General features: G+C 44.7%; 1 protein-coding gene across 4 annotated transcripts in view; it reads left to right on the top strand.

Moving 5' to 3' along the window:
• Positions 1–25424, top strand: part of PIEZO2 (piezo type mechanosensitive ion channel component 2) — a 256765-nt gene that overhangs the window by 108979 nt on the left and 122362 nt on the right. For all 4 annotated transcript variants that reach the window (XR_011252350.1, XM_069568658.1, XM_069568659.1 and 1 more), the window contains exon 4: positions 11475–11517. Coding sequence is in view for 3 of the 4 variants with exons in the window: in XM_069568658.1 (XP_069424759.1) it covers positions 11475–11517 (43 nt within the window). In the remaining variant the exon portion in view is untranslated. The remainder of the gene's footprint in view (positions 1–11474; positions 11518–25424) is intronic.

Genomic DNA, 25424 nt, shown 5'->3' with positions numbered 1-25424 from the left:
ACTTTAGCCAAAATCTGCTAGAATTCTTGGTCACCTGTCCCCTCCCAGCCTTGGTGTGGGGTGGCTCTGGCCCCTTTCTCCTGACAGAAAGCTCACAGGATCAGAACAGGAAGGTGCTGTCATTGCACAGCTGGTGAGGGAGTGCACTTCTGAAAGGCCAGAATGCCTCCGTCCAGAAGCCAAGCTCAAAACCAGAGAAGAGTCCATTATGCCTTCTTGTGTGCATTAGTGAAGAACCCCAAGACCCCTCAGGTACTCCACGCGTTGGGGCGTCCCTCTGTTTACCCACCTGAGAGCCCCTGGCATAGGTGACTCCACTCAGCTACTTCGAGGAGATGTGTTTAATTCCGTGTCATCTCCTAGTTGTTACGTGTCATTTTTTAGCAACTAGTTTGCTTTTCATAAACTAAACATCCACTTCTCTTGCTGACAGTAAGCTGGATAGTCTGCTTTAGGAGTTCTCATTGTAAAGAAAGCAGAGTAGGCTAAAAGGGATCTTTAAACAAGCTTAAAAGCAGCCCAGGTCTCCAGGATGTAGAGGAAAAGGCAGCCCCCGGGGTCGGGGAGGGGGGGTTTACAAGGCAGCGCTGGGGTAGGGTGCAATGCTAGAGAGGAGGCCTTGCTGGGCAGGGGGCTGCTGGGGCAGGTTCCCCACGGATGGGAGCTCTGTTGACTCGTGTGCACACAACCCTTTGAGCAGAGCCTGGTGAGACCCGGCTGCAACGTTTGGCTTCTCTTATCTCCAGCACAGGTATGTTCTGTGGGTCAAGTTGCTGATCGCTGGCCTGAAGTGATGACATCGGACAGCTTCCTTCCTACGTTCAGGGGCTGAAATTTGAGCCTCAGGTATTTTAGTCTTGGCAAAAGTGTTAGTTTTGATGCCAGACCTTGAACTTCCCCTGGCCAGGAAAGTTAGCCAGCCCTCACATCAGCAGAAAGGAGGAGACAACGAAGGCCAGGATTTTGACAAGAGCAGCACTGCACTGAGAGCGCGTTTCAGTCTGAACACTTCTGAACCTCCCTTCTAAGATCCTTTCTTTCTCTTTTGAGGAGTGTGTTAAAAAGCAGTTTCATGAGAACAAGCTCCAGGAGACATTCCAAAGCCAGCTCCACCTTTATAAATCCAATGAAGGATTATGAGCTATAAAGTTTGCATGACTTTCTTAAAAAAAAAGAGAGAATCGAGACATTGCAATTGCAGAAGCTTGATCCTGAAACTGCTCAGACAGAAAGTGAGGTGAGATCTTCCTGCTGCAGGAGAGCGAGCATCATTTTTCCCTCCTCCTGGAAGCTGCTGAAGGGCCAGTGCCAGCCCCCAGCATTGAGTCACGGCACAGAACCCTGCTTCTTCTGCTCAGAGAGTGACTGGGGCCTCTCCAAGGACCTGAGCCTGGGCTAATGTGAGGAAGAAGAGGTTTCTAAGATGCTGTGTTAAGTGACTCACTTCCCATTAGGACGTACTACCAACCCCATCCTCCAAAGTGTTAGGAAAGTTGTGATTCCTGGAACGTGGCATCTGCTCCTAGGTTAGCGTGGGCTGAGAGCTTTGCAAGGATAGTCGACTGTGACTCCAGGTGATGCCCCCCTACCTCTTAGTTCGAAGCATTCTTCTCCTTTCTTTTATTTCTTAAAACTTTGCTTTAAGTTTTAATCACATTGCTGTCCCTGTTGCTTCTCTTCAGCCCTCGACTATACACTGCAGGTGGGCACAGACCACGGACGCTCTGCTCCCAGGTTTTTACTCAGGGCCTGAAATGTGCTCAGCTGCAGTAGCTGCTCCTTCCACACTTTTCGCGTGCTCAGTAAAGTAATGAAGTGCAGTTAGTAAGGTTCTTTAAAAAAATGTGCTTCTGTTATGTTGAGTCCTATGTACTTAGTCCTCAGTCCTGTCTGACTCTTTGTGACCCCATGGACTGTAGCTAGCCCACCAGGCTCTTCTGTCCATGGGATTCTCCAGGCAAGAATAGTGGAATGGGTAGCTATGCCCTTCTCCAGGGGATCTTCCTGACCCATGGATCAAACCCAGGTCTCCTGCATTATTGGCAGATTCTTCACCGTCTGAGTCACCAGGGACACATCCTATGAAATGGTTTTTATAAGCAAAAGCAGTCAACTATATCAGTTTCATAAGTTTCAAGTTGTAAATTAATGGGATTTTGGAAGACATTTTTAGTTGTAAATATTAAAAGGTATAAACATGTCTATCATCTCGCTAGTTCTTTGTTTAAGGAGATATCATAGGGTTTGCCAAGGGGTAGCCACATGGGCTGCAAGGAGATCAAAGCAGTCAATTCTGAAGGAAATCAACTCTGAATATGCATTGGAAGGACTGTTGCTGAAGCTGAAGCAACTTTGGCCACCTGACGTGAAGAGCCGACTCACTGGAAAAGACCCTGATGCTGGGAAAGATTGAAGGCAAAAGGAGAAGGGGGCAGCAGAGGATGAGATGGTTAGATAGCACACTGACTCAATGGACACAAATTTGAGCAAACTTCCAGAGATAGTGGAGGACAGAGAAGCCTGGCATGCTGCAGTCCATGGGTTTGCAAAGAGTCGGACATGGACACAACTTAGCGACTGAACAACAGCAGCAACAAGATGAGGGAAAAGAATCTGAGAAAGAATATGTATATATGTATTACTGAGTCACTCTGCTCTACACCTGAAGCTAACACGATATTGTAAATCAAATATACTTCAATAAAATAAAATAATCTGTAGGCGGGAATGGCAGCCTCTCCTCTGAGGGCTGGTTGCAAATGGGGCCAAGAGTGGGGTGAGAGCCCTTCCCCCTCCCAACCCACCTTGGACCCTCTTCTTCCCAGACCCTCAAAGGTGAGATGCGAGTGTGTGAGCCCAGTTTCCTGCTTGTGCCTCGTTTGAAATGGCTCCCAAATGTGAAACTTCTGAAATGCAAAATTATGGTTCACAGCAAGCAGTCAGGAAGAGCTGTTGCTCTTTTGTTCAGACTCTCCAGCCTTCTTTGAAGGTCCAGGAAAAGGTGTAGGAATCCTGTCAAGACCATCCAGGATGCCTTTGCCCCTGCGATGATTCTGCACCACTCTGGACTCCAGTAAACCCAGGATAATGACGGGTCCCCATCATACAGACCAGGGCATCAGCATCACTTAGGAGCATCCCTGTCACCTGGTTTCTTCTACGGAGCCCGCATCTCAGCAGGGCGCTGAGGCAAGACGCTCCAGCTCCTCACATAAACAGGGATTTTTTTTCTGTGGCTCTGCCGTGCGCCGCAGCTGTGGTTACTGCCGGGGGTGTTTACACAAAGACCTTTTCAGCAGCAGCTGGGAGGCTGCAGTCAGCCAAAGCCTCCAAAAGTTCTGTAAATCTTGAGCCAGCACAAAGACAAACCAGGACTCTTTTTTTCCCCCTCTCTCTGTTAATGCATCCGAATTAAATCATTAAGCAGGGATGCAGGTGAAGTGCTGTAAGTTTCTCACAGATAGGAAGGGGCCAGACATGCCCAAATGTTTCATGTGCTTGCTAAGTTGCTCAGTCATGTCTGATTCTTTGCAACCCCATGGATTGTAGCCCACCAGGCTTCTCTGTCCATGGGATTCTCCAGGCAAGAATACTGTAGGTTGCCATGCCTTTCTCCAGGGGATCTTCCTGACCCAGGGATTGAACCCGCATCTCTTACGTCTCCTGCTTTGGTTCTTTACAGCTAGCACCACCTGGAAAACCCTCAAAGGTTTCACAGCTCTTTCCCAATGTTCCTGCACTGTGAACCACAACTGGGAAGAGATGTACTGGCCTGTGAAGTGAGGTAGTTCCTAGAATGGTGGCCCCAGATCTCTTCAGGTCGCTAAAAATCACCAGGATCTCTCGGCTCTTGTCAAGCCAGCTCCGTGGACCCGGATGTAACGGAGTTCAGATTGGGGGCTGTGCTGGCTGAACCACCTGCTCCGTGTTCATCACATTTTTTTCATTGCAACACCCCCTTTTCATTGTTTGAAAGTGAAGTGGAACTGTTAGTTGCTCAGTCGTGTCTGACTGTTTATGACCCCATGGACTATAGCCCACCAGGCTCCTCTGTCCATGGGATTCTCGAGGCAAGAACACTGGAGTAGGTTGCCATTTCCTTCTCCAGGGGAATCTTTCTAACCCAGGGATCAAACCCGGGTCTCCTGCATTTCAGGCAGATTCTTTACTGTCTGAGCCACCAGGGAAGCCCTTTCATTGTTTATTTATAGTGTTGTAAGGATGCGGGATTGAAAATCTAAAACTCTGGCTCCTTCTCCTGTGAAGGGGAGTGAGGATCACGTGTGAGGCAGAGAACTGGGGACGCAGGGACCCAGTGTGTACCTCGTCCCTGAGACCTCAAGACAGGAACAGTGCATGTGCCCTGCCAGCAGCCCATCGCCTGCTTCTTTTCCGCTCAGGAGCAGTCTGTGGCCACGCTCAGGACTTCCCTTTGTCAGCCTGCACCTCCAAGCAGAGCTCACCACCCTCCTCTGCTTCGTAGACTTTCCATTTCCCGTCCAAGCCCTCCTCTGCCTGTCTGTTGAAGGAAACACTGGTGTTTGTTTCAAAGCCCAAGGCCTGGGTGGGTGGCGGTGGGTATCCTGTCTCCTTTCCTAACCTTCTGCCTGGGGCCTCACTTCCTCCCCTGGGAGGTCACTTCCAAGGGACTGTGTTAGGGACCCTGCTTCCACGGGAGGGGAGGGGATGGTAATCAAGGAAGGACTCCTGAAGGTCTGAATCCCCCAGACTATACACGTTACCCATGTCTGAGTTCTTTGGATTGCCCGCCCTCATCATAAACGTTTTATTCCCCTAGAAATGCAGTTTTTATGTCTCACTTTGACCAAAAGCAGAGAGAGGACACAATAAAGAGAAGGAGCCCGCCTGCTAGAGTTATCAGCCCCCAGACAAGCTTCTGTCTGCCATGAACAGTGTCCATCTGGATTCCTGGAAAAGCACTGAGAGGGGGCTTCTGTTGTGAGTCCAAGAATGCTTCAGCCTTCACTTCAGGTGCCACCAGACACTTCGTGTTTGAAAGTACAGTATGGAGAAACTTTTTAAAAGGCGGGTACTTGCTGCATCTTTAAAAGCTGACTGATGGCTTTTCAGCTGCTTCACATTTCAAGCTCAGGGATTGTGCTCTGTGCCAGGAGATTAGTCAGACATTCTTATATGTGCCTGTAATGTCAGCAATATTTATCAGTAAGGAGCATGATTCTGGAGAAGACGCTTGGCTATCCCAAGACTGTTACATCAGCCTCTCTGTGAGCCTGTGGGGAGAGAGAGGACTCCCCCACCCCCCGCACCCTCAACCCGTCTGAGGCCTGAAACTCCGAGTCTCCTCATCTGAACAAACTTAGGGTTCTGGGTGGAGAACAGTGCCCTCCATGGATGTCTTTAGGGGCCAAGAACTTGCACTTCAAAAGACTCTGTCTAAAGAACTGCATGGCTAAGTGGTTTCAGTCGTGTCCAACTCTGTGCAACCCTATGGACCATAGCTCGCCAGGCTCCTCTGTCCATGGGATTCTCCAGGCAAGAATATGGGAATGGGTTACCTTTTCCTTCTCCAGGGTATCTTCCCCACCCAGGAATCTATCCTGCGTCTCTGTCTACCTCATTGGCAGGTGAGTTCTTGACCACTGGCACTATCTGGGAAGCCCAAAAGCAGAAAAGAAAAGATCCTGACTTCTGAGAGTGTTAAAGGGTGGATCAGATAACAATATTGGGAAGCAGAAGTAAGGCCTGATGGGGGTGCCCAGATGAGACACCTGTGTGTGCAGCCTGCCCCCCTCCCCTGCATGTGACCCTGGACTGCGCAGGCCAGAGACCCCATCCCCGAGGCTGCACAGCGAACTCAGCAAAGGAAAGTTCACAGAAGGAAATACTAACACTGTACAAACCTAAGAATGTTTGTTTGCTGCTGCTGCTGCTAAGTCGCTCCAGCCGTGTCCGACTCTGTGTGACCCCAGAGACGGCAGCCCACCAGGCTCCTCCATCCCTGGGATTCTCCAGGCAAGAACATGGGAGTGGGTTGCCATTTCCTTCTCCAATGCAGGAAAGTGAAAAGTGAAAGTGAAGTCGCTCAGTCGTGTCTGACTCTTAGTGACCTCATGGACTGCAGCCTACCAGGCTCCTCCGTCCATGGGATTTTCTAGGCAAGAGTACTGGAGTGGGTTGCCATTGCCTTCTCCAAGAATGTTTGTTTAATTCATTTTTATTTCTGAACATATAAATTCAAAGAAAATGTCTTGTTAGAGATAAAAAGATCCATAAAACAATTCAGTCAAGTATATATATTTGAATAAAATTTGAGGGTAAAAATTTTTATAGCATTAACCAAAGTTTTACATATGATAGACACATCACAGTGCAATAGATCTACTTTGAGAAATTTATCTTAAATAACTGAATAAATGTTCAAAGATATATGTAAGAGGTGTTCAAAACATTGTTATATGTAATAGAAAAAATGTAGGTATAATTTATATAGCACCAGAAATTAATGAGGAATTTGCAGTTTATTAAGTTGTATAACACTCTATGTACATTAAATTGGTCATGGGCCCATATTTATTGACATGGAAAGAGTTACATTATTATTACGTGACTAAGGCAGTGTCATACAGATACTAAAGGTCAGAGCAGGGAGTAATGGACATTACAAAACAAGAGTATTAGGTAAAGGCAAAAATGATACTTTAAAAACTATACCTATATAGGTCATTTAATATTTTAAAAAGGTGTTAATTAAGGAGTGGTAAATAATTTTTTTTACTTATCCTTATCTTTTACAGTTACTTTTAATCCCCTAATGATAAATATCTTCTGGAAATTAGGACTCAGAAAATTTTGCAAACCTCACCATTTCACCCAAAAAGCTGAAGTTGCTCCTTATCTGGGGAAAGTGAATCACGTGTGTACACACCACCCATCAGAGCATCCATTTCTGTGGTTTGATGGAGCTCAGACACAATTCAACACAAGAACCTCTTCACACTTGCAGAGTAAAATGTCACTCCTAATCAACTGAGAAGATTCTATTTTCCTCTTAGAATTTCACATCCTGTCCAGCGTTCAATGTGTGGTAGAATCTTGATTCTTTGATTGGATAGGGAAAGCTTTTCCTTTAAAGAGTTAAACATAATGTCAATGAAGAAAACTCATAGTGATATAATTTTCTGGTATTTGAGTGTTTTGTCACCAGTTTCTGTGCCAGGTCCCATGTTCAGCTGTCTGGCAGTTCTTATGATATATGAAAATGCTTCCATTTTTATAGGAATATTCTGGCAAAAAATCTACCACTTCCATGAATTATTAGTCCTTTTCTGCTAATTATTTTGAAAAAAGCAGAGGTGCAGGTCCAAGTTCAAGCGGCTGTTAACGGCTGGGACATACTTGGTGTAGGACCGTTCAATTAGGAAAAAAATTGGTGCCTTGTTTGACCACCAGTTTTCAAATTACATTTTGAAACTTATAGGAAAAACCAAGTTACATTTTTTGTATTAGAGATTGAGCAAGAAGTTGATTTTAAATGATTGACAAAAGTAATCAGTGAGGAAACAACAAAGTGAGTAACTAATCTAAAACATAAAGATAGAAATTTTTACACTTTTGAATAACATTTATGAAAAAATGAAGTGACAGACTGAATGGGAGCTGTGGAAAACCTCCTAGTGTTGTAAAGACCCCAGGGTAATTTGTTTAAAAAAAAAATACAGACCAGAGGCAGGGCTGGGAGAACTCAGCTGTCTGGTTTCAAGTAGCAGGCAAAGTCCTTCAGTTTTCAACCAATACTGCAGAAAAATCAGACAAAATAAAGAACAAGCAGCCCTACTCCACGTGTCTGGGGTATGAGTCTCAGTGTTTTTGTGTGGACCGAACTCCTGCGGGGCATGCTGCATGTCTAACAAAATTCCCGCAGGAGTAGCTCACTGGTCCCGCTGATGGAGGAGGGCTGGATGCTGCAGAACGCCTGCTGTAGACACTTCATGCTTCTCAAGTTAATAACCAGACACACAAAACTTTACGGAGCTAAAAATAAAACATGTGGAATCTCACATTATAGCCAGATTGTGGCAAGAGACAAATGATAGGAAGGACAAAAAGGAGAAGAAAAGGAAGAAGGAAGGAGAGACAGGACAGAACCCCATGCAGGACAGAGCAGTAAGGGAGGGAGTTAAATACGGTGCTGGATCTGGGGTCTGCCCCCCTCAGCTGATCACCTGAAAGCAGGGAGTTAATAGTAGTACTGACCTCATGGATTAAATGAACTAATATGTATGAAGTCGCCACCTAATGAGGTGTGAGTGTAACCTGTTGGGCTTTTAAAAATTGAGTTATACTTGATTTACAATGTTGTGTTAATTTCAAGTGCACAGGAAAGTGATTCAGTTATAGGTACATACGCAGATACCCTTTCAGATTCTTTTCTCTTACAGGTTATTACAGAATATTGAGCAGAGTTCCCTGTGCTATATAGCAGGTTCTTGCTGGTTATCTATTCTACATACAGTAGTGTGTATATGTTCATCCCAAACTCCTAATGTATCCCTCCCCCCTCACCTTTCCCCTTTGGTAACCAGTTTTTACAAGTGAAGAACCGCAATTCTTTATTTCTAACTACTTCATCTAAAATTGGATAGAAACACCCCCTCTTGTGAACTGTATCCATATCTCTGCTGTATTTTCCTTTCCTGTTGTTTTTGCTGTCCTTTGCTTTCACCTGAAGATGGTAACGTGTTCTAGACTGCTTCATATTATAAATCTCATTTTTTAAAGTGTTGAATCAAGGCAGTCTGCCAGCGACTTTGTTTTCCCTACTTTTCTGTCCGTGTTGGACTTTTCTGGCATAGGAGAATAATATTACTTTACCATGTAAAACATGGGGAATGGCTTTAAAAGAATTCCCTAGCAACTGAATAATGGGCTGTCAAAAATATGCTTGGTGCCAAAGGATCTGGACACGTCTGTTCCATTTATTGTGTGTTTCTCGTTCCCTCGTGACTAAGTGCTCACAAAAGACAGAAAAGCCCAAACCTCTGGAGTATGTGGTGTTTGAGGGCAGAAACCATATTTTCATATATTCAGTCCCATACCTAACATATTAAGGTGCTTAGTAGGGGATCAGCAGCAGACAATGATGAGTGTCTACAGTATGTAGGATGCTCAAATTACTAATTAAGTTGACTTCTAGTAATGAAGAAAAGTGTGTTCCTCCATCTCCACTGTGCTTGGTTGAGTGGGTTAATAATGTTTATTTTAAGGAGCACTAGAAGTCTTGCCCCCGAAACTTTTACCCTTTTGAATAAGTTTATTTCTCTCAGAAATATGAAACTTATTTCTTACTTAAATTTCCACGTTTTAAAAGCCTGATAGTACAATAGAGCAAAGTCACTTATTTTTATTTTACTTTGATAATAAATTGAGTCTGTTTTTAAAAAATCAATATAGGAATGCACTGAGACTATCTAGGGGGAAATATGGAAATGTGGAAAAATTTAAAAGGTGGCTTGTTTCTCAATGAGAGCAAGGGACGTCAAGGAGAATAGCATCTAAACGCCTCCCTACCCCGACTCCCACTGCGACCCTCCCCACTGGGTCCAGCACAGACTGTCTGCTTCTCACTTGGCACAAGGCTCTTCATCTCTCCCACCTGAGTTTCAGCCGGGCTGTTGCCAGGTGCCCTGGAATTCAGTGTGGTTTCTGATTCAGGTTATAATTTTTGACCAGCATCTTAATGGCTAGCATCTCAAGGGCAGGATAACTGTCGTCCAAGAATTCCTGAGCCGGGAATCTCCACTGTCTAGCATGTGACTCACAGGACACATGACATTCTTAGGGGGCCCACTTGCCCAGGCCAGGGGCCATGAGAAATTCCTGGACTGCTTAACGAAAATTCCATGGCTTTCCTCCTACTCAGCAAAGTCTGTTGGAATTCAGTTGGGCAAGAGTAACTTCATCTGAGGAGATAAATCTGAATCTGCTTTAAATTTGTGTGTTGATGCAGGTGTGTATAGTTCAGATCCCAAATTTACCGTGCGTCATTTATAGCAGTTATTGAAAATGCTCTATTGTAACGAAGTAGTATGAACTCAAGTCCCTTAATGAGATACCACATTCATGCCCACTTAGACTAGCTTGGAAACCATCCTGTCTAATGCCCGGGAGGCACTGAGTGGACACCTGAGAATGAAGTGCTGGGGGCAGAGTTCTCTGGAAAGAAACCTAAGTGCCCTCTTGGTTTATTTTGACTTGAGGAAAAGAAGCAGTGTAACTTCTTAGCTGCCTCTGGAGACCCAGTGCTGAACATACCACTTCCGATCTGCAAGACCAAATTGTATGGAAAGGTGGTGATTATCTTCTGTGATTATTAAAGCAACTAGTACATGACACAGCTCATGGATTTAGGTCTGGGAGGTGAGCAGAGGTGATAACTTGAACAGTTACTGAAGTCAAGTTATTGTTGCCCCTGACAATGCATTGGGAAAATGTGAAAGTGTGGCTGAGCAGAACCCTTGTTTTTCAGCTGCTAATTTGTGTCTGATTCTTTGTGACCCCGTGGACTGCAACACGCCGGGCGTCCCTGTCCTTTACCACCTCCCAGAGTTTGCTCACACTCATGTCCATTGAGTCAGTGATGCCATCCAACTATCTCATCCTCTGTCATCCCCTTCTCCTTCTGCCCTCAATCTTTCCCAGCATCAAGATATTTTCCAGTGAGTTGGCTCTTTGCATCAGGTGGCCAAAGTGCTGGAGATTCAGCTTCAGCATCAGTACCAGTCCTTCCAAAGTATATTCAGGGTTGATTTCCTTTAGCAGAACGCCGAACTCTTATAAATGCAGACTTCTTATTAACATGATCTTTGATTAAAATGAGCATTTTTCTTTATACAAAGTACTCAGAAAATAGTCACGCTTATAGTGTGAGGAGAAACATGGAAAAATAACAGAAAATCATTTTTATACCCAGCTTTTCTTTTGGGGACTTGAATACCCTTCAGATCATGTCATTGGAAATAGCACTTTTGCATTCAGGAGACTTCTGATTAAAATGTTTAGCTTTAAAAATAAACATAAATCCCATGCTTCAGTGTTGAGGAGATAAAGGCATGATGGCCAGTGAATTGGAACATCAGAGTGTCCTCCAGCTTTCCAAATGCCACATGAAGTCAAAGTTGAATTTTGGGGAGTACAGCTTATAATGTGCTACTATTTCATTATTTTTAACAGGAGAGTATTACTCCTTTTTCTGCTCAGGACATATGTAGACTTTGAGAGGATGATTAATGGGAGAGTTCTCCACAGCCATGTCAGCAGTGGAAGGGGTAGGTGTTGACCATGGCAAAGGGTGCTCACCCAGACTGGTTGCTGAGAGGGAGGACAGTCACCCCACTCACATGTGTGAATACGAGCAAATCTCTATCAGACTGTGTAAACCTGGGCAGAACTGAGTCTTTGATGTGCATTAATTGTGTCCCTTCCTCCCATTGCAGGCTCAACCTGGGAGAAGACTTTCCGACAAATCGGCTTCGAAAGGTGAGCTGGGCTCGGTTACTCATGACCTGTTTTATTCCAGCAGTTCACTGATTATCCATTGGTGGTCTCACCACCACTACTTCAGTGACTGTGCCCTTGAGTAAGTTGTCATTTTTGAGCCTCGGTTTCCTTGTAAAGTAAAGCTTTGATTTATGCCATCCTTGCCTGCACACAGATTGAAACTGATGATTAAATGGGGCAATTTATGTGAAAATGCTTCTTCTACTGTGAACCAGTGTGAAAGATAAGTTGTAGAATTAGGGCATTGCAGAGAAGAGAGTTGACTCTCTTATTGCTTCCTGATGTCACATGTTATATTCAGTTCTATAGGTTTAGTACAGCGAAATTTATGTTTATATTGATATCTTCCTGATTATTAAAATTACCTGATCTTATCTGCTCCAAGTGAAAGGCTGAGATCATGTCACTCTTAGCTAAAAGCATTTCTGCACCAGCATGTCCTGAAAAGAAAAAAAATTGACTCATGATAACATCAGAAAATGTGCAGGTAGGCTCAGTATAGCCCTAATGACACCATACAATTTAACATCTCATAGTGAACTTGCAGCATTGGAGCAGCTATTGAGACAGAAAAGTAATTAAAAATTTTTTTTACTGTAAAAGATTTTGACTAATTCTTTTCAGCATAATAGCATTTTTGCATTCAGAAGACTTCTGAATAAAATGTTTAGCTTAAAAAATAAATGTAAATCCTGTGCCTTGAGGAGGTAAAGCCATGGTGTCCAGCAATTAGAATGTCAATGGCCCTCTAGCTTTCCAAACACCACATGAAGTTAAGAGTTGAATTTTGGAGAGTACAGCTTACAGTGTGCTACTATTTCATTACATTTAGCAGGAGAGTATTACTCATTTTTCAAACTGTGTCTTTATGTGTATCAGTCAAGCTGATGGAGTGCCTACAGCATATGAAAAGAATAATAAAATAGCTTAAAATGCATTATTTCTGCAGTAGTGAGTAAGAACAGATACCTCATCACCAGGCTGACTGTGATGGCATTTCTGGCACCATTTGTGATTGACTCAAAAGTCTGTTTATTTCTCTGTGTGCTCGTCCATGCCATCAGCACTGTCACTATCGATTTCTCATTAAGTTCTCGTGGTTGGTCCTTGAGGTTATTGGATAATGGTTTGGGGTGGGCAGATCTGGTGGACCAGCTTTCAGGTTGAAAATCACATGCAGCTTTGTGTGTGTGAGACCTTCCCCAAAGCATCTTTCTCTTGATTCTCCTTTTGTGTATCGACAAATGTCAAACATAACCAAAGAAGCTGTTGTTGTTTTAGTCTCTAAGTCGTGTCTGACTCTTTGTGACCCCATGGACCATAGCCTGCCAGAATCCTCTGTCCATGGGATTTCCCAGGAAAGAATGTTGGAGTGGGTAGCCATTCCCTTCTTCAGGGGATCTTCCTGAACCAGGGATCGAACCCATGTCTCTTGCTTTGGCAGGTGGGTACCACTGGGCCACCAGGGAAGCCCGCTTATTTGTTCACTGTATCCCTAAACCAAGGTTTATTGTAAGTTTACAGAAGTCTTTCAAGACCCAAAGTCTAGTCAAAGGAGAGAAGATAGCAAATTGAACATCAGTTATTTTTCTCCTGGCTTCAGGAAGACATTGCTATAGTTGCTTTGTCCATTTTTAGGGTTGGATGGGACTGAAATTGTAAAAAGAACCTCAGATACTGTGTCATCATCCCTACCTAAGTCAGTGTATGTGTGTGAAAAAATGGATGTTCTCTTGCAGAATCATGATGCCACACTGGTACCGAATACAAGCACCAGCCAGTTCTTAGCACCATCTAATACCAATCAGTGCATACACTTCCTGATCATCTCAAAAGTGTCGTCTAACAGACACTGGTTGAATTAGTATGCTCCTAAAGCCCACACTTACTATTAAACTTTTTTTCAACTTTAAAAAGTAAAAAAAAAAATTACTGAGTTATAATTTACATACAACATTATATTAGCTTTAGGTGCATGATATATTGATTTGATATTTGTATATGTCGTGAAATGGTCACCACTGTGTGACCGGTTTCCACTGTCACCACCAATTCTGTTCTGTTGCCGCATCTCCACCTCTGTATTGAGATAGTGTCCCCAAGTCTTTCCTACCTTCATTGGGTTTCTCTTCCTGTCACTAGCTTCTGAGGAAACCAGCCCCTCTGTCTTGCAACACCGCTGTCTTGTCTAGAGTGTCAGTGGCTTTGTTTACCTTGTCAGTCTACCCTCTGATTCACATAAACTCAGATCGCTCCTCTATGGCCTCTGGGGACAGCTTCATGGTGACTTCATGTCCTTTGTCGATGGCTGCCTGGTCTTTTCTCATTTCCGTCCTTCTAGCACAGCAGGAAGTACCAAGACCATCCAGGATTTTGGACCTGGCATCCACCATCTGTCCTGAGGGTGGACGTCTGGGCATTTTCCAGCCTTTGGCTCTTGTGATGAACAACCTTGTGCACATCTGTATTTTTGCCAGGTATTCTAGGGATAGATTCCTGAGTACAATCAAAGAGTAAATTTTTGTGGAATTTTGATGGACATTGCCAAGTTTCCCTAAAATTTTGGCAGCAGTTTCGGCAGTTATTTCCCCAGAGCCTCACCAACATAACGTGCTGTCACACTCGAGGTTTTTTGCCAGCCTGATTGGTGAGAAATGGTAACTTGGTGTCCTTCTAATCTGCATTAATCCTGAGTCATTTTTCCATACAGTGGAGCTCAGGCTGAGGTTCTTTGCCATCTCCTGAGTGGAACTCTAAGAGCAAGAGCTGCTTCTAAGATAGTTAAGGATTCATTGATCTGCAGGATTCGGCAATTGAAACATTTTCTTTCTAGTTTGTATGACCTTAACCTTTTGCCTACTTGAATAATGATGTAATGAAAACAATTGCCATGTACCAAGGACTGTGTCACATCATTTTCAGTCTGTGCAGCAGCCCCACAGACCAAGGATTCGCAAACTTTTTTCTAAAGAGGGAGAGGCCACATTTCAGGTTCCATAGGCCATACAGTTTCTGTGGTAGCAGAAGGCAATGAGCATGCTTTGTTTCAACAAAACTTTGTTCAAAAAAACAGGAAGCTGGCAGGACTGGCTGCTGGCCAGACTTTGTGACCCCATCTCATAGGTAAAGAAACCTAAAGAAAACCAAACAGCTACCCAGAGAGCTGTAGCCACACACATTGACCTGCATGCAAGAGAAGGTCTGCCTGGCTTTCTACATGCAGCCACACTGAATGCTTGAATTATAGCTTTTTTTTGGTTTTGTGTTGTTTATATTTCCTATCCCTGTAGCTCTGGGAACATTGTCTTTAGTCTCAAGTCTTATCGACTATTCTCATTTTATGAATATTTTAAAGAAGGTCAGGGAGTAAAATTTGCATCTCGTAATGCCTCTCTAAATGGGTATGCCTCTGAAAAGATGTATACATTAAAATATTATTAAGGGATATATTGAGTGAAAGCTGTAGTTTTGAACTGTAGACTAAGTTTGGTGAACATCCCCAGTTTTAGATGTTATCTTAAAACATCACCCTTTGTTTTCTCATGTGGTCACATGTTTTCTCCTGTAAGGGCAGGAGTTGTCTCTGCCTTGCATCAAGTGTCTTGAAATACAGGATAGATATTGATAGATGGGGTTATTGTGCAAAGACCGTATCATGCAGTGCTGTTAAACATGGCCTTGCTTGATTTCTTCTCAAGTTTAACACTGTCTTTCTCTTCAAGGGAATTCCAATTATATCCTAAATGAAGCTGTCTGGCCCTTTAGAGCCATTGTGAGCAATATTGATCCTTTTAGTGCTGTGTCCTTTGAAGTTTGACCATCAGTCTGTTTGCTAACAGAGTATTTCAAAGTGGTCACGTCTAAAAAAAAAAAAAAAAAAAGTGACTGAGTCAGCCAAACCTCAAAGCTTTCTCCAAGAAAAAGAAAGCCAAGTTGTCCTCTGCTATACATTCTGTGATGGGGAGGAAGGAGGGGACCTAGGGAATGAGCCTGCCCTTGTAGTAATATTGCCATGAGATACGTCCTGGTGAGCAAACTAAAAGATCAGATAGAGGGAGACACGTGAGGATCTGATTCTGTGGCAGCAGCATCCGGGAGCTTAGCAGATGTCTGTAAACTGTGTTTCATTGGTTTCCCCCTTTCCTGCTTGTGGTTCCTTCAGGACATGGCAGCTGCCGGTACCCAACAACCCCACCTCCTCCCAAACCTCCCCAGCTCCACAGCCACCACCCTCAGGCTCCCTCCTCTGTCTTCCAACACCTCCTGTCATGAAGCCACCAAGTGTGTTCATGATCTTGCATGGACTTACTGTGTGTCATTCTAGACCCTTGCTGCTGAGATGTCCATCTTGTTGTTTTACACATGCTAGTGCCAGCCCAAGGGTTGTCCAGTGATAGGCATTTAATAAATGTTTCAGAAACAAGCATTTTATGAGAGCACTAATCCCATTCACTGGGTCTCCACAGTCATGAGCTGATCACTTCCCAAAGACCCTCATATTTTAATACGTCTCATTGGGGGGTTAGAATTTCAGTAGGTGAATTTTGAGAAAACAAAAACATTCAGTCCATAACATGTGTCACTAACTCCCATACAATTGAAGAAAAGTTAGATCTTATGTTTGAGACTTTTATATCCTGTGATATCATATAATCCATTCCATTGGACTTTACTCATGCAGCTCATCAATTTTGCTGTTTTCTTTGATTGGCTGAAATACCTTGGTTATACTCGAAATGGAAAGTAAAAGCTATGATTAATATATGCACACCTGTGTGTGCATCTGTGTGTGCATGAGTATATATGTGTGTGTATTGTGTGTGTGTGTATAATAAAAGTAGATGATATCCATTTCTTAGGCTTTTGAGAGCTTTACCTAAGACTTTGACTTCCAGCTTGGAAAGGAACTTTTTTTTAATTCAAGCACAATGACATCATTTAGTGAGTATTTGGTGAACAAGATCTATTTTTCTTCTAGAAAAAAAAAAAAGATGTAATCCTTCCTCCTTTTTCCTTCAAAATATGTCTGGAGGGAAAGATTTTCTGATTTGTAATCTCTAACTTCACTAAGTCAGGTCCCTAGGACTTAATATAAACAGTCTCTGAATGAATGAGTGATAAAGATCAGGTCCTATGGAGAATGGTGCATTCATGAACTGAAATCCCAAATTCCCAGGTGGTAAGGTTGGCACCTTGTTCTGTACAAAATGTGAGGTACCAAGCCAGAACGTTTTATATTTCATTAATGACATGAGCAAATGAACTGTGTAATAGATCTCTGAAAGCTTTTTCTAACCTTGGTGCAGACAGCACCGTGAATATTAGGAAGTTCACGCTGTTTGATACGGAGGTAAAATCTGGATGTTGAGTCTGTAGAATGGAATGTTTTGGGGAATCATGCTAGCAGATACTCCCAAGCCTTGGTTCAGATTTCTCATTTGCTCTGCATCGTGAGATCCTGAAATTAGCTCTTTTATAGCTGTAACTGCAGTGAAATGTATTTCCCTCAGCCCAGCCAGTTAAACACTTCAGCTCGCGACCGAGCATCGTAGCTTTCATGAAGCGACAGTTTGTGTGAGGCAGATTTCAGAGGAGCTGTGTGGGTCTTCCGTCAGAATCCTCAGAAACCTATCACCCACAAAGAACAAAGTGGAAACAGTTCCTCCTTGCTCTTCTTTTTTTTCCCCGACTTATCTCTACTTGCTCACAGCCACATAGACTTCTAAAGGTACACGAAATCTTGGAAGTAGCAAACGTGACAGTGTCGCACACCTTCCAGAGTCTAGTGGTTTCATTCACTCAGTGATGTGTAAATGAGGATTCAGAGGACTAAGTGACTTCTTTATGCAGGACCAGGTGGCATTAAGCCTTTCAGCTTGTGAAGCCTGTGCCTCCTCCCTAAGCTTTGCGGACCTCTGAAGGTCTTATCAAACAGGAGCACTCATGTCACCTCAGTTGGTCACGTCCCTGGGCGCCAAGGGGGTTCGGGAAGCTGTCGTCAGGCAGGACCCTACTCGTCCCAGGCCGGTGTATTAATCCCTTATCCCGCCCTCCCCGGACCATCCTGTACCCACTGCCTCACCCATGACGGACTCCCTCCTGCCTCTGAGAGGCTCTGATGTCCAAGTCCCCTTTCCACACCCTTCCTATGGTCACTACTGAGGTTGATGCCCACCTCACTCTTCCTGGGGATGGAGAAGTGACCTGGGGTCCTGTCATCCAGAGAGCAAGTGAAAACGCTGGTCAGTGAGCAAGCCAGCAGCCCAGGGATTGTAGTCACCAGGTGGGAACAGGCGGAGCAGCCTGGGGGACCCTCACACGAGGGAAGGTGGTCTCACCCGGTCCTCGCGGGCAGTGGGTAGATTTGAAATGTCCACTCTCTGCTCTGACCGGTGAGATATACTGACTGAGGAATCCCGGCAGGTCACTGCTTCCATCCTGGAGTGAGCGTGCTTCTGGGGACGTGCTGGTGTCTCCCTTTGGGACGCTGCTAGACGTGCGCTGTGCTGTGGGGCAGCGGGGCCCAGTCCTCAGGCATCTGGGTGCAGCACTGGTTTTGCCCTGAGAGCAGTAGACTCCAGCACATTCCAGAAAGTGGAGCATAAGGTCCGAAGGAAGATGGCAGAGATGCTGTTCTGGTTGACTTTTCACTGACAGTGGGGTCCCTGGGCTGAGGGGCTTAGTGGTCAGTGTCTGTCCCCTCACTGCCCCCCTGCACCCCTGGAGGGCTGTGTGTCCTTATCCACATGTTGCCTAAGTGACTTTTAGGGAAAAAATAAAACCAAAGCAGACAAGCAGAAACAAAGCCCACTCCCTTTGTTGCCAGGCACGGGGCCTGAGGAAGTGCTGCCCCCACCATGGGGTCCCAGGGGTGCTTCCTACTCTGACCGCCTGAGTCAGGCCCCACGTCCCCAGTCCCACTCAGGCCGGAGGCTGCCCTCTGTGTAACCACAGTACCACCCAGCCCGGTTCTGTGGGGGCTCTGGAGTAGGATGGAGCTGCCCCGCCAGGTTTGGGTGTTCTCTGCCGGACAAGCCGGGGGAGCCCCAGGCTTCTGGACACACATTCTCTCTGGACAAACAATAGCTGGCTGAGGCTCGGGTAGGGGAGGAGGAACCAGGTGGGCGCTGGGGCCAGACTCAGCTCTCCTTCAGGCAATTTCCTGTCGGTAAGGAGGGGCCCAGATTGTGGAATGCAAACACAGGGGACAGTGACATGCCGTGTGCTGGAGGAAGCTCCAGGGCCGGGCAGGGCCCAGCGTATAGCAGACACTTCGCTGAAGGGCTCGTTCAGCTGCCCTGGGAGGTTGAGAACTTCAATCCAGCCTAAACGTGAGCCCTTATGGAAACATTCAGTGCAACTATAAAAAGTCACTATAAAAAAATGATGATTTCTCGTGTAAGTCAAGAAAGGAGCATTTATACATGCAGACCTGGGTGGGGGGCGGGCATGGAGAGAGTGGAAAAGATGGGTAAGAAACGCCCTATCCTGAACTGCTGACCCACTCTCAGTGGACTCCCCAGTGCTCAAGGTCAACAGGGACAGCCTTGTGTTCATCAGCATCAGGGGCCAGAGCGTAGGGACCCAGTGTGGGCAGCTGCCTTCATGGTGGTGGATCCTGGGGGTCAGTGTTTGCACAGGGAGGGTCCTGAGAGGGGACCCGAGGACCTGAGGAAGCAGGAACTTCCTGAGCATCCATGGGGCTCTTAATCTCGTCCACCTCCCGAGAACAGGACAGAAACGTGCACTGTTCAGATTTGCAGGCATGCAAACCTCAGTGGCCACGGCTCACTCTAGAAGTGTTTATTTTATTTGCTTATTTATAAAAATAACGAATCTGTGTTTAGAAGAAAGTCTCCCAATAACCTAGCTCCAATCTCATAAATCAGCAATTTTGTAATAGGCCTTGAACTGTTAAAACATAATTTCCCAGAATTTCAAGCACAGGGATTTGAGGAAGAAACCGTCTCCTCCACACCCACGTTGTTAATTTTATCCCTGCCATAAATTGTTTGCGTGGGGAAGTCCCCTGGGAGAAGTGGCCAAGGAGCAGCTCCATGGAAATACCGAGGAGAGAGATTCAGGGACCTTGGGGACCACCTTCCTTCCTGGATGTTGACATGTGCTGGGACCCTCTCTGCCATTCAGTACATTTTCAACAGCTACATATTTATAGATGCATATGGTTTATACAGGACATTTATATCAAGTGCTTATTAGGTTTTCCTGCTATTTATTTTTTAAAAATTATTTGTTTCTAATTGAAGGATAATTGCTTTACAATATTGTAATGGTTTCTGCCATATATCAGCAAGAATCAGCCATAGATATACGTATGTCCCCTCCCTCCCACCTCCCACCGCATCTTACCCATCCAGAGTGTCACAGAGCATTGGGTCAAGCTCCCTGTGCTACACAGCAAATTTCCATTGGCTAGCTATTTTACATATGGTGGTGTATACATGTTTCCATGCTACTCTCTCAATTTTTTCCCACCCTCTCCATCCCCCAGTGTGTCCATCAGTCTGCTCTCTATGTCTGTGTCTCCACTGCCACCCTGCAGATAAGTTCATCAGTAGCATCTTTCTAGATTCCATATACATGCGCTGATACATATTTGTTTTTCTCTTTCTGACTTACTTCACTCTATAATAGGCTCTAAGTTCATCTACCTCATTAGAATTGACTCAAATTCATTCCTTTTTATGCCTAAGTAATATTCCATTCTGTGCATGTACCAAAGCTTCTTTATCCATCGATTACATTGTCTCAGATTTGGGGTTTCCTCTCAAGTTACCCTTGCCACTCACTCTGCGTTTCTCCAGTGCCTCCCTCATCAGGTTTATTGGGGTGTAATTTACAGCCTGGGAAATTCCCCCCTTTTTAGGTGTGTCATTCTACGACTTTGACAACCTAGCCAGCCATGTCATCACCTCCATTTTAAGATTTATAATATTTTCACCTTTCCAGAAAGTCTTCTGCCCCTTTGTCATCCATCCCTTACCTCCCCCAGCTCCAAGCAATCACTGCTCAGAGTTCTCTTTCTCTGATCTCACCTTTTCCAGTCATGTGAATGGACTCATAGTTTGTGGTTTTCATATCTGGCTTCTTTCACTTAACATAATACTTCTTAGGTTCAACCATAGAAGTTGAAAGCATCATTACTTTCACTGTAAATTGTATTCCATTGCATAGATCACCGCAAATTATCCAGGGAGAAGCTGGTAGGTGTTTGGCATGTTTTCAGCTGTTGGTGATTATGAATGAAGCTGCTCTAAACCTTTGCCTACAGATCTTTCTGTGGACAAATTTATGTGCTATGTCCCTTGATTATGTCCTCTGCCTTCAGCCTCTTTAGTTAGTGAACCCTAAATTACTCAAAGTGCTTTCTGAAAAAACCTTGAAAACTCAATCACATTTTAGCTGCACGGAGAAGTGTATGTAGAAAGATGCTTTGGTAATTCTGTTCACAGTGTGGGCCAAGACGCTATAATTTTTGCTTCACAAATTTTTATTTTCATTTCTTGGATTTACTGAGCATAGGGTGCGTCTTTGGACAGGTGAAAATTCAGCTTTTTTTATTTGTTTGATTAACATTTTATTCCTGAGCAATTTTGGTTTGTTTCAGAGCTTAGTGTTTCCAGTTTGTTATGATGTGCTGGAGTATGGATCCTCCACCTTCACCTACAATCTCAAATTCTAGTATGCTCTGAACACTTGGTATTTTAGCCTGATTTCTCAGTGCCAAAAACCTGACCTGAACTGACCTGGGAGCCAGGGGGAGAGGATTGCACTGAGTGTGAAGGGATGAGGTGTGTGTGCTGGGGGAGGGGACACTGCCCTCAAGCCTCCTGCCACGGTTACATATTCTGGTGAGGCACCTTCCTGACATCTGGAAAAGTATGAACTTTGTAATATACTCAGCTCCGAGAGATTTGGAGGAAGGATCTGTTTTTTCTCCATCTGTCTTCGGCACAACTGCTCCCTATCTGTTTGATGGAACTGACTTGTGCTAGAGCAGGAGTCTGAAGCTTTTTTTTTTTTTTCATTGTGACTACACTTGTACACTTTATGCCAAGACCCAATTCAATGCAAATACATCCAGTTTCCAAAGCAACAGCTCCTCTTACTGCATGCAGTGTACCCCCCTCTTCCTTTGCTGTGTTCATGAAAAAGAAAATGCTGGCTGGTGCCGCTGCATTTATTTGATTACAGACTGGTTAGTCATGGCTGCAGCTGAGAGAGCCATGAGCTGCGGGTGATGCTCAGCCAGGAGGGAGACTGGAGGTCCATGCCCGCCTCGCTGTGCCTGGGCCCATAGGGATGACAGACACTTATGTGTCGTGGCATTTGCGGGCTGTCACAGTGACACATGAGGCCTGCTTTATCACAGAAATGCATGTGCAGGTTCGACTCAAAATCTTTGCAGTTCAGGTCGAGCAGAAGGAACCCTGAGACTGTGTCCTCTAAACTCCTGGAGTCAATCACCCAGCTCCAGAGAGACTAGACTAGATTGTACTCACCTCCTGTGTTTCAGTCGTTCACAGGGCCTTGCAAACCAATCAGAGGATCACCATGGGGTGGGCTGGTGGAGGGAGTGAGTGTGAGACAAAAGTTGTATTTCAGGAGCTAGACTGTGCACAATCATTGACACTGCCGGGGAAATGAGGGGTCCTGGAGGAAAGAGGAGGTGAACCAGTCTGCATTGGTGCTGAAGTGGGGCCCCAGCGAGACTCAGGGAGGGTCCCTGGGGCATCCCTGACCCTGTGCAGCTCCCTTGCTGTGGGGTGGTGGCCAAGCATCAGTGCCTGGGCTCCAGAGGCCACCAGAAGACCAGGTACAACCATCTCAGTAGTTCATATTCATCTAAATAATGCTCATTTGCATTTTAATTGTTTTATTGGAATTCAATTGAAGTTGACCTTCCTACCAACTCTGAACCAAAGGGCTGGCTCCCAAAGGAGTGGCATGAATGGGGTTATACTTTTCCAGCTTCTGAAGGTAACAGCGTTTGTGTTTGTTCCTAAGTCTGCTTTTTGGCCCTACCTGAAATTCCAACACTTCTGTCAGCCATCCCTGGAATTCCAGCACTCTTCCTCTTTCCTGGTCCCTTCTCAATTTCCCCGTCTCTTTATTTTGAATTTTCTGAGTCAAAATGAAACCTGACAGTTGGGAAGACCCTGAGAAGTCATTTTGTTGGTGAGAAACTGAGACTTACAAAAGCAAATTGGGTTGCCCGTGAACATCCACCCCAACCTCACTGCTTCCCTGGACTTAGATGGGAGGATGGTAATTGAGTTTGACCAAATATAATCATGGCTGAGACTGCAGCAGTTGGTCATTTTCTTTCCCAGGCAGGTAATCGACTTTGTGTTTTCATGATATGTTCTACATGAGGAATTCTGAGCAGTATGACACTTCTGATTTTAAAAAATAATATGAAATATTAAAAATACACTTTTGTACATGCCAACCAGCTTTCAAAGTTAAGAACCTAGGTGCTGCAACACAGGTGACTGTGTCCCTCTCTCTGTCCAAAAACATGTTTGTTGCTTTCTTGGAGTTCTTTATGGGTGAGTCTGTAAGTGATCAATATTCTGTATGCTTGCTACTTCTTTTTTTTTTTCTCTCTCAATATTATGTTTGTGAGATGCATCCATGTTTATTGGTGTAGATCCAGGTTGTACGTACATCTGCACTAACTTACTGATTCACAGTGTTTTATGGCTACATTTTCTCTCCTCTTGATGGATAAGGAGTTTTTTTCCCCAGCTTCCAGCTTCCTAGACTCCCTTTCAGAGAGGAATAATCACCCTGCACAAATAGGATCGTGTGACTGTAACTGGTTTGGAGAGGAAGTGTCTGCTTGTTGAAGAGAAATGAGGTTTTAAGTTGTTTAGCTTGTACTTTTCTATACGGAAAATGTAATTGAGCTGAGCCCAGAAAGTCACGCGATATAGGATAACATTTTATGGGGAAATGTGTACATCAATCTCCTTAATTTATTAGAACAGGGCTTCTTCATATAACCTCGTCAGTCTGATTTCAAACGCAGGATTTACTTGAAATAAAATTTAATTTGTTCGACTTCTCTGATGGCTCAGTGGACAAGAATCCCCCTGCCAATTCTGCCAGTGGAGACATGGTTTCAATCCCTGATCTGGGAAGATCCCACATGCTGCAAAGCAACTAAGCCTGTGCACCGTAACTACTGAACCTGTGCTCTAGAGCCTGGGAGCCAAAACTGCTGAAGCCCACTCACCCTACAGGCTGTGCTCTGCAACAAGAGAAGCCATGGCAATGAGAAGCCCGGGCACCACAACTGGAGACCAGCCCCTGATCTCTGCAACTAGAGAAAACCCGTGCAGCAACAAAGACCCAGTGCAACCAAAAATAAATAAATAAATTACACTATTAAAACATTTTAATTGTTATTAAATGCTCTGAAATGAACACTGACAATTCATTTACAGAGCCTTCCATAAATATTTATACTCTGTGCAGTCCCTGGACCATCTGACTTACTCCATGGACTTTAGCCAACCTACATGAGAAGAAATCTCTCGCTCTGTCCCTCCAGCCAAGACCTCTCTAGGGCACAAACCCCACGTGGGTCCAGGGTGACCTGTCATGTCCATACCTCATGTCGGTACCTCATGTCCGTACCTCACCCTCACCATGGAAGGCCACCTCCCAGCCCCACTTCCTGCGACCAGATTGTGACTTCCTTCGTGGGCTCAGTTCCATGGTGATGGTGGAGAGTCCTTTGCTCCAAACCCTTCAGCCCTTCTGGTTTTGCAGATGCTTCACCAGAGCCCAAGTCCAACAAGGAGGACCTGGCCACAACACCTCTTCCTGATTTATCTCAGTGTTTAAAACACACTTTCATAACCAACATTCAGTGCTCAAGGAGAGGGCCTGGCACTTGATAGAGGCATAGTAAATATTTTTGGAATAAATAAAAAATCTGACCAAATCAAGCCATTTAATGTTCATTGGATACAATTAATTGTTCTTGTTCTTGAAATATTTTCTCTGGTGTATGCAAAAAGTGCATATATATTTTTAATGGTTTATAGTTTCCAATTGTGACCATTAACTCACATCCAAAGAACTGAGATGTTACTCATCAACCTCCGGTCCTCAGGCACTCCACAGACACTAGTGACTGTCCTGCCCTTTGTACTTTATCTTCCCTGAACTGAATTACGGCAATACTTGTGGCAGACACCTGATCTAATTCATAAGCAGGACTTTGCACAAACTATTGTCATAGGAAAGAAAGAGTAAATATTTGGAGATCACATTAATTCTGCCAGCCTGTATTCAGAGCACACACTGTACCACATGTACACACACCCATACACACATATCAGTTCAATTCAGTTCAGTTCAGTTGCTCAGTCATGTCCGACTCTTTGCGACTCCGTGAATCGCAGCATGCCAGGCTTCCCTGTCCATCACCAACTCCTGGAGTTCACTCAGACTCACATCCATCGAGTCAGTGATGCCATCCAGCCATCTCGTCCTCTGTCGTCCCCTTCTCCTCCTGTCCCCAATCCCTCCCAGCATCAGAGTCTTTTCCAATGAGTCAACTCTTTGCATGAGGTGGCCAAAATACTGGAGTTTCAGCTTCAGCATCATTCCTTCCAAAGAAATCCCAGGGCTGATCTCCTTCAGAATGGACTGGTTGGATCTCCTTGCAGTCCAAGGGACTCTCAAGAGTCTTCTCCAACACCACAGTTCAAAAGCATCAATTCTTCGGCGCTCAGCCTTCATCACAGTCCAACTCTCACATCCATACATGACCACAGGAAAAGCCATAGCCTTGACTAGACGGACCTTAGTCGGCAAAGTAATGTCTCTGCTTTTGAATATACTATCTA

The sequence above is a fragment of the Ovis canadensis genome, chromosome 23 (genome assembly GCF_042477335.2).
Source record: "Ovis canadensis isolate MfBH-ARS-UI-01 breed Bighorn chromosome 23, ARS-UI_OviCan_v2, whole genome shotgun sequence".
Classification (NCBI taxonomy): Eukaryota; Metazoa; Chordata; class Mammalia; order Artiodactyla; family Bovidae; genus Ovis; species Ovis canadensis.
The sequence above is the reverse complement of the archived record's forward strand: the minus strand, read 5'-3'. Positions and strand labels throughout refer to the sequence as shown.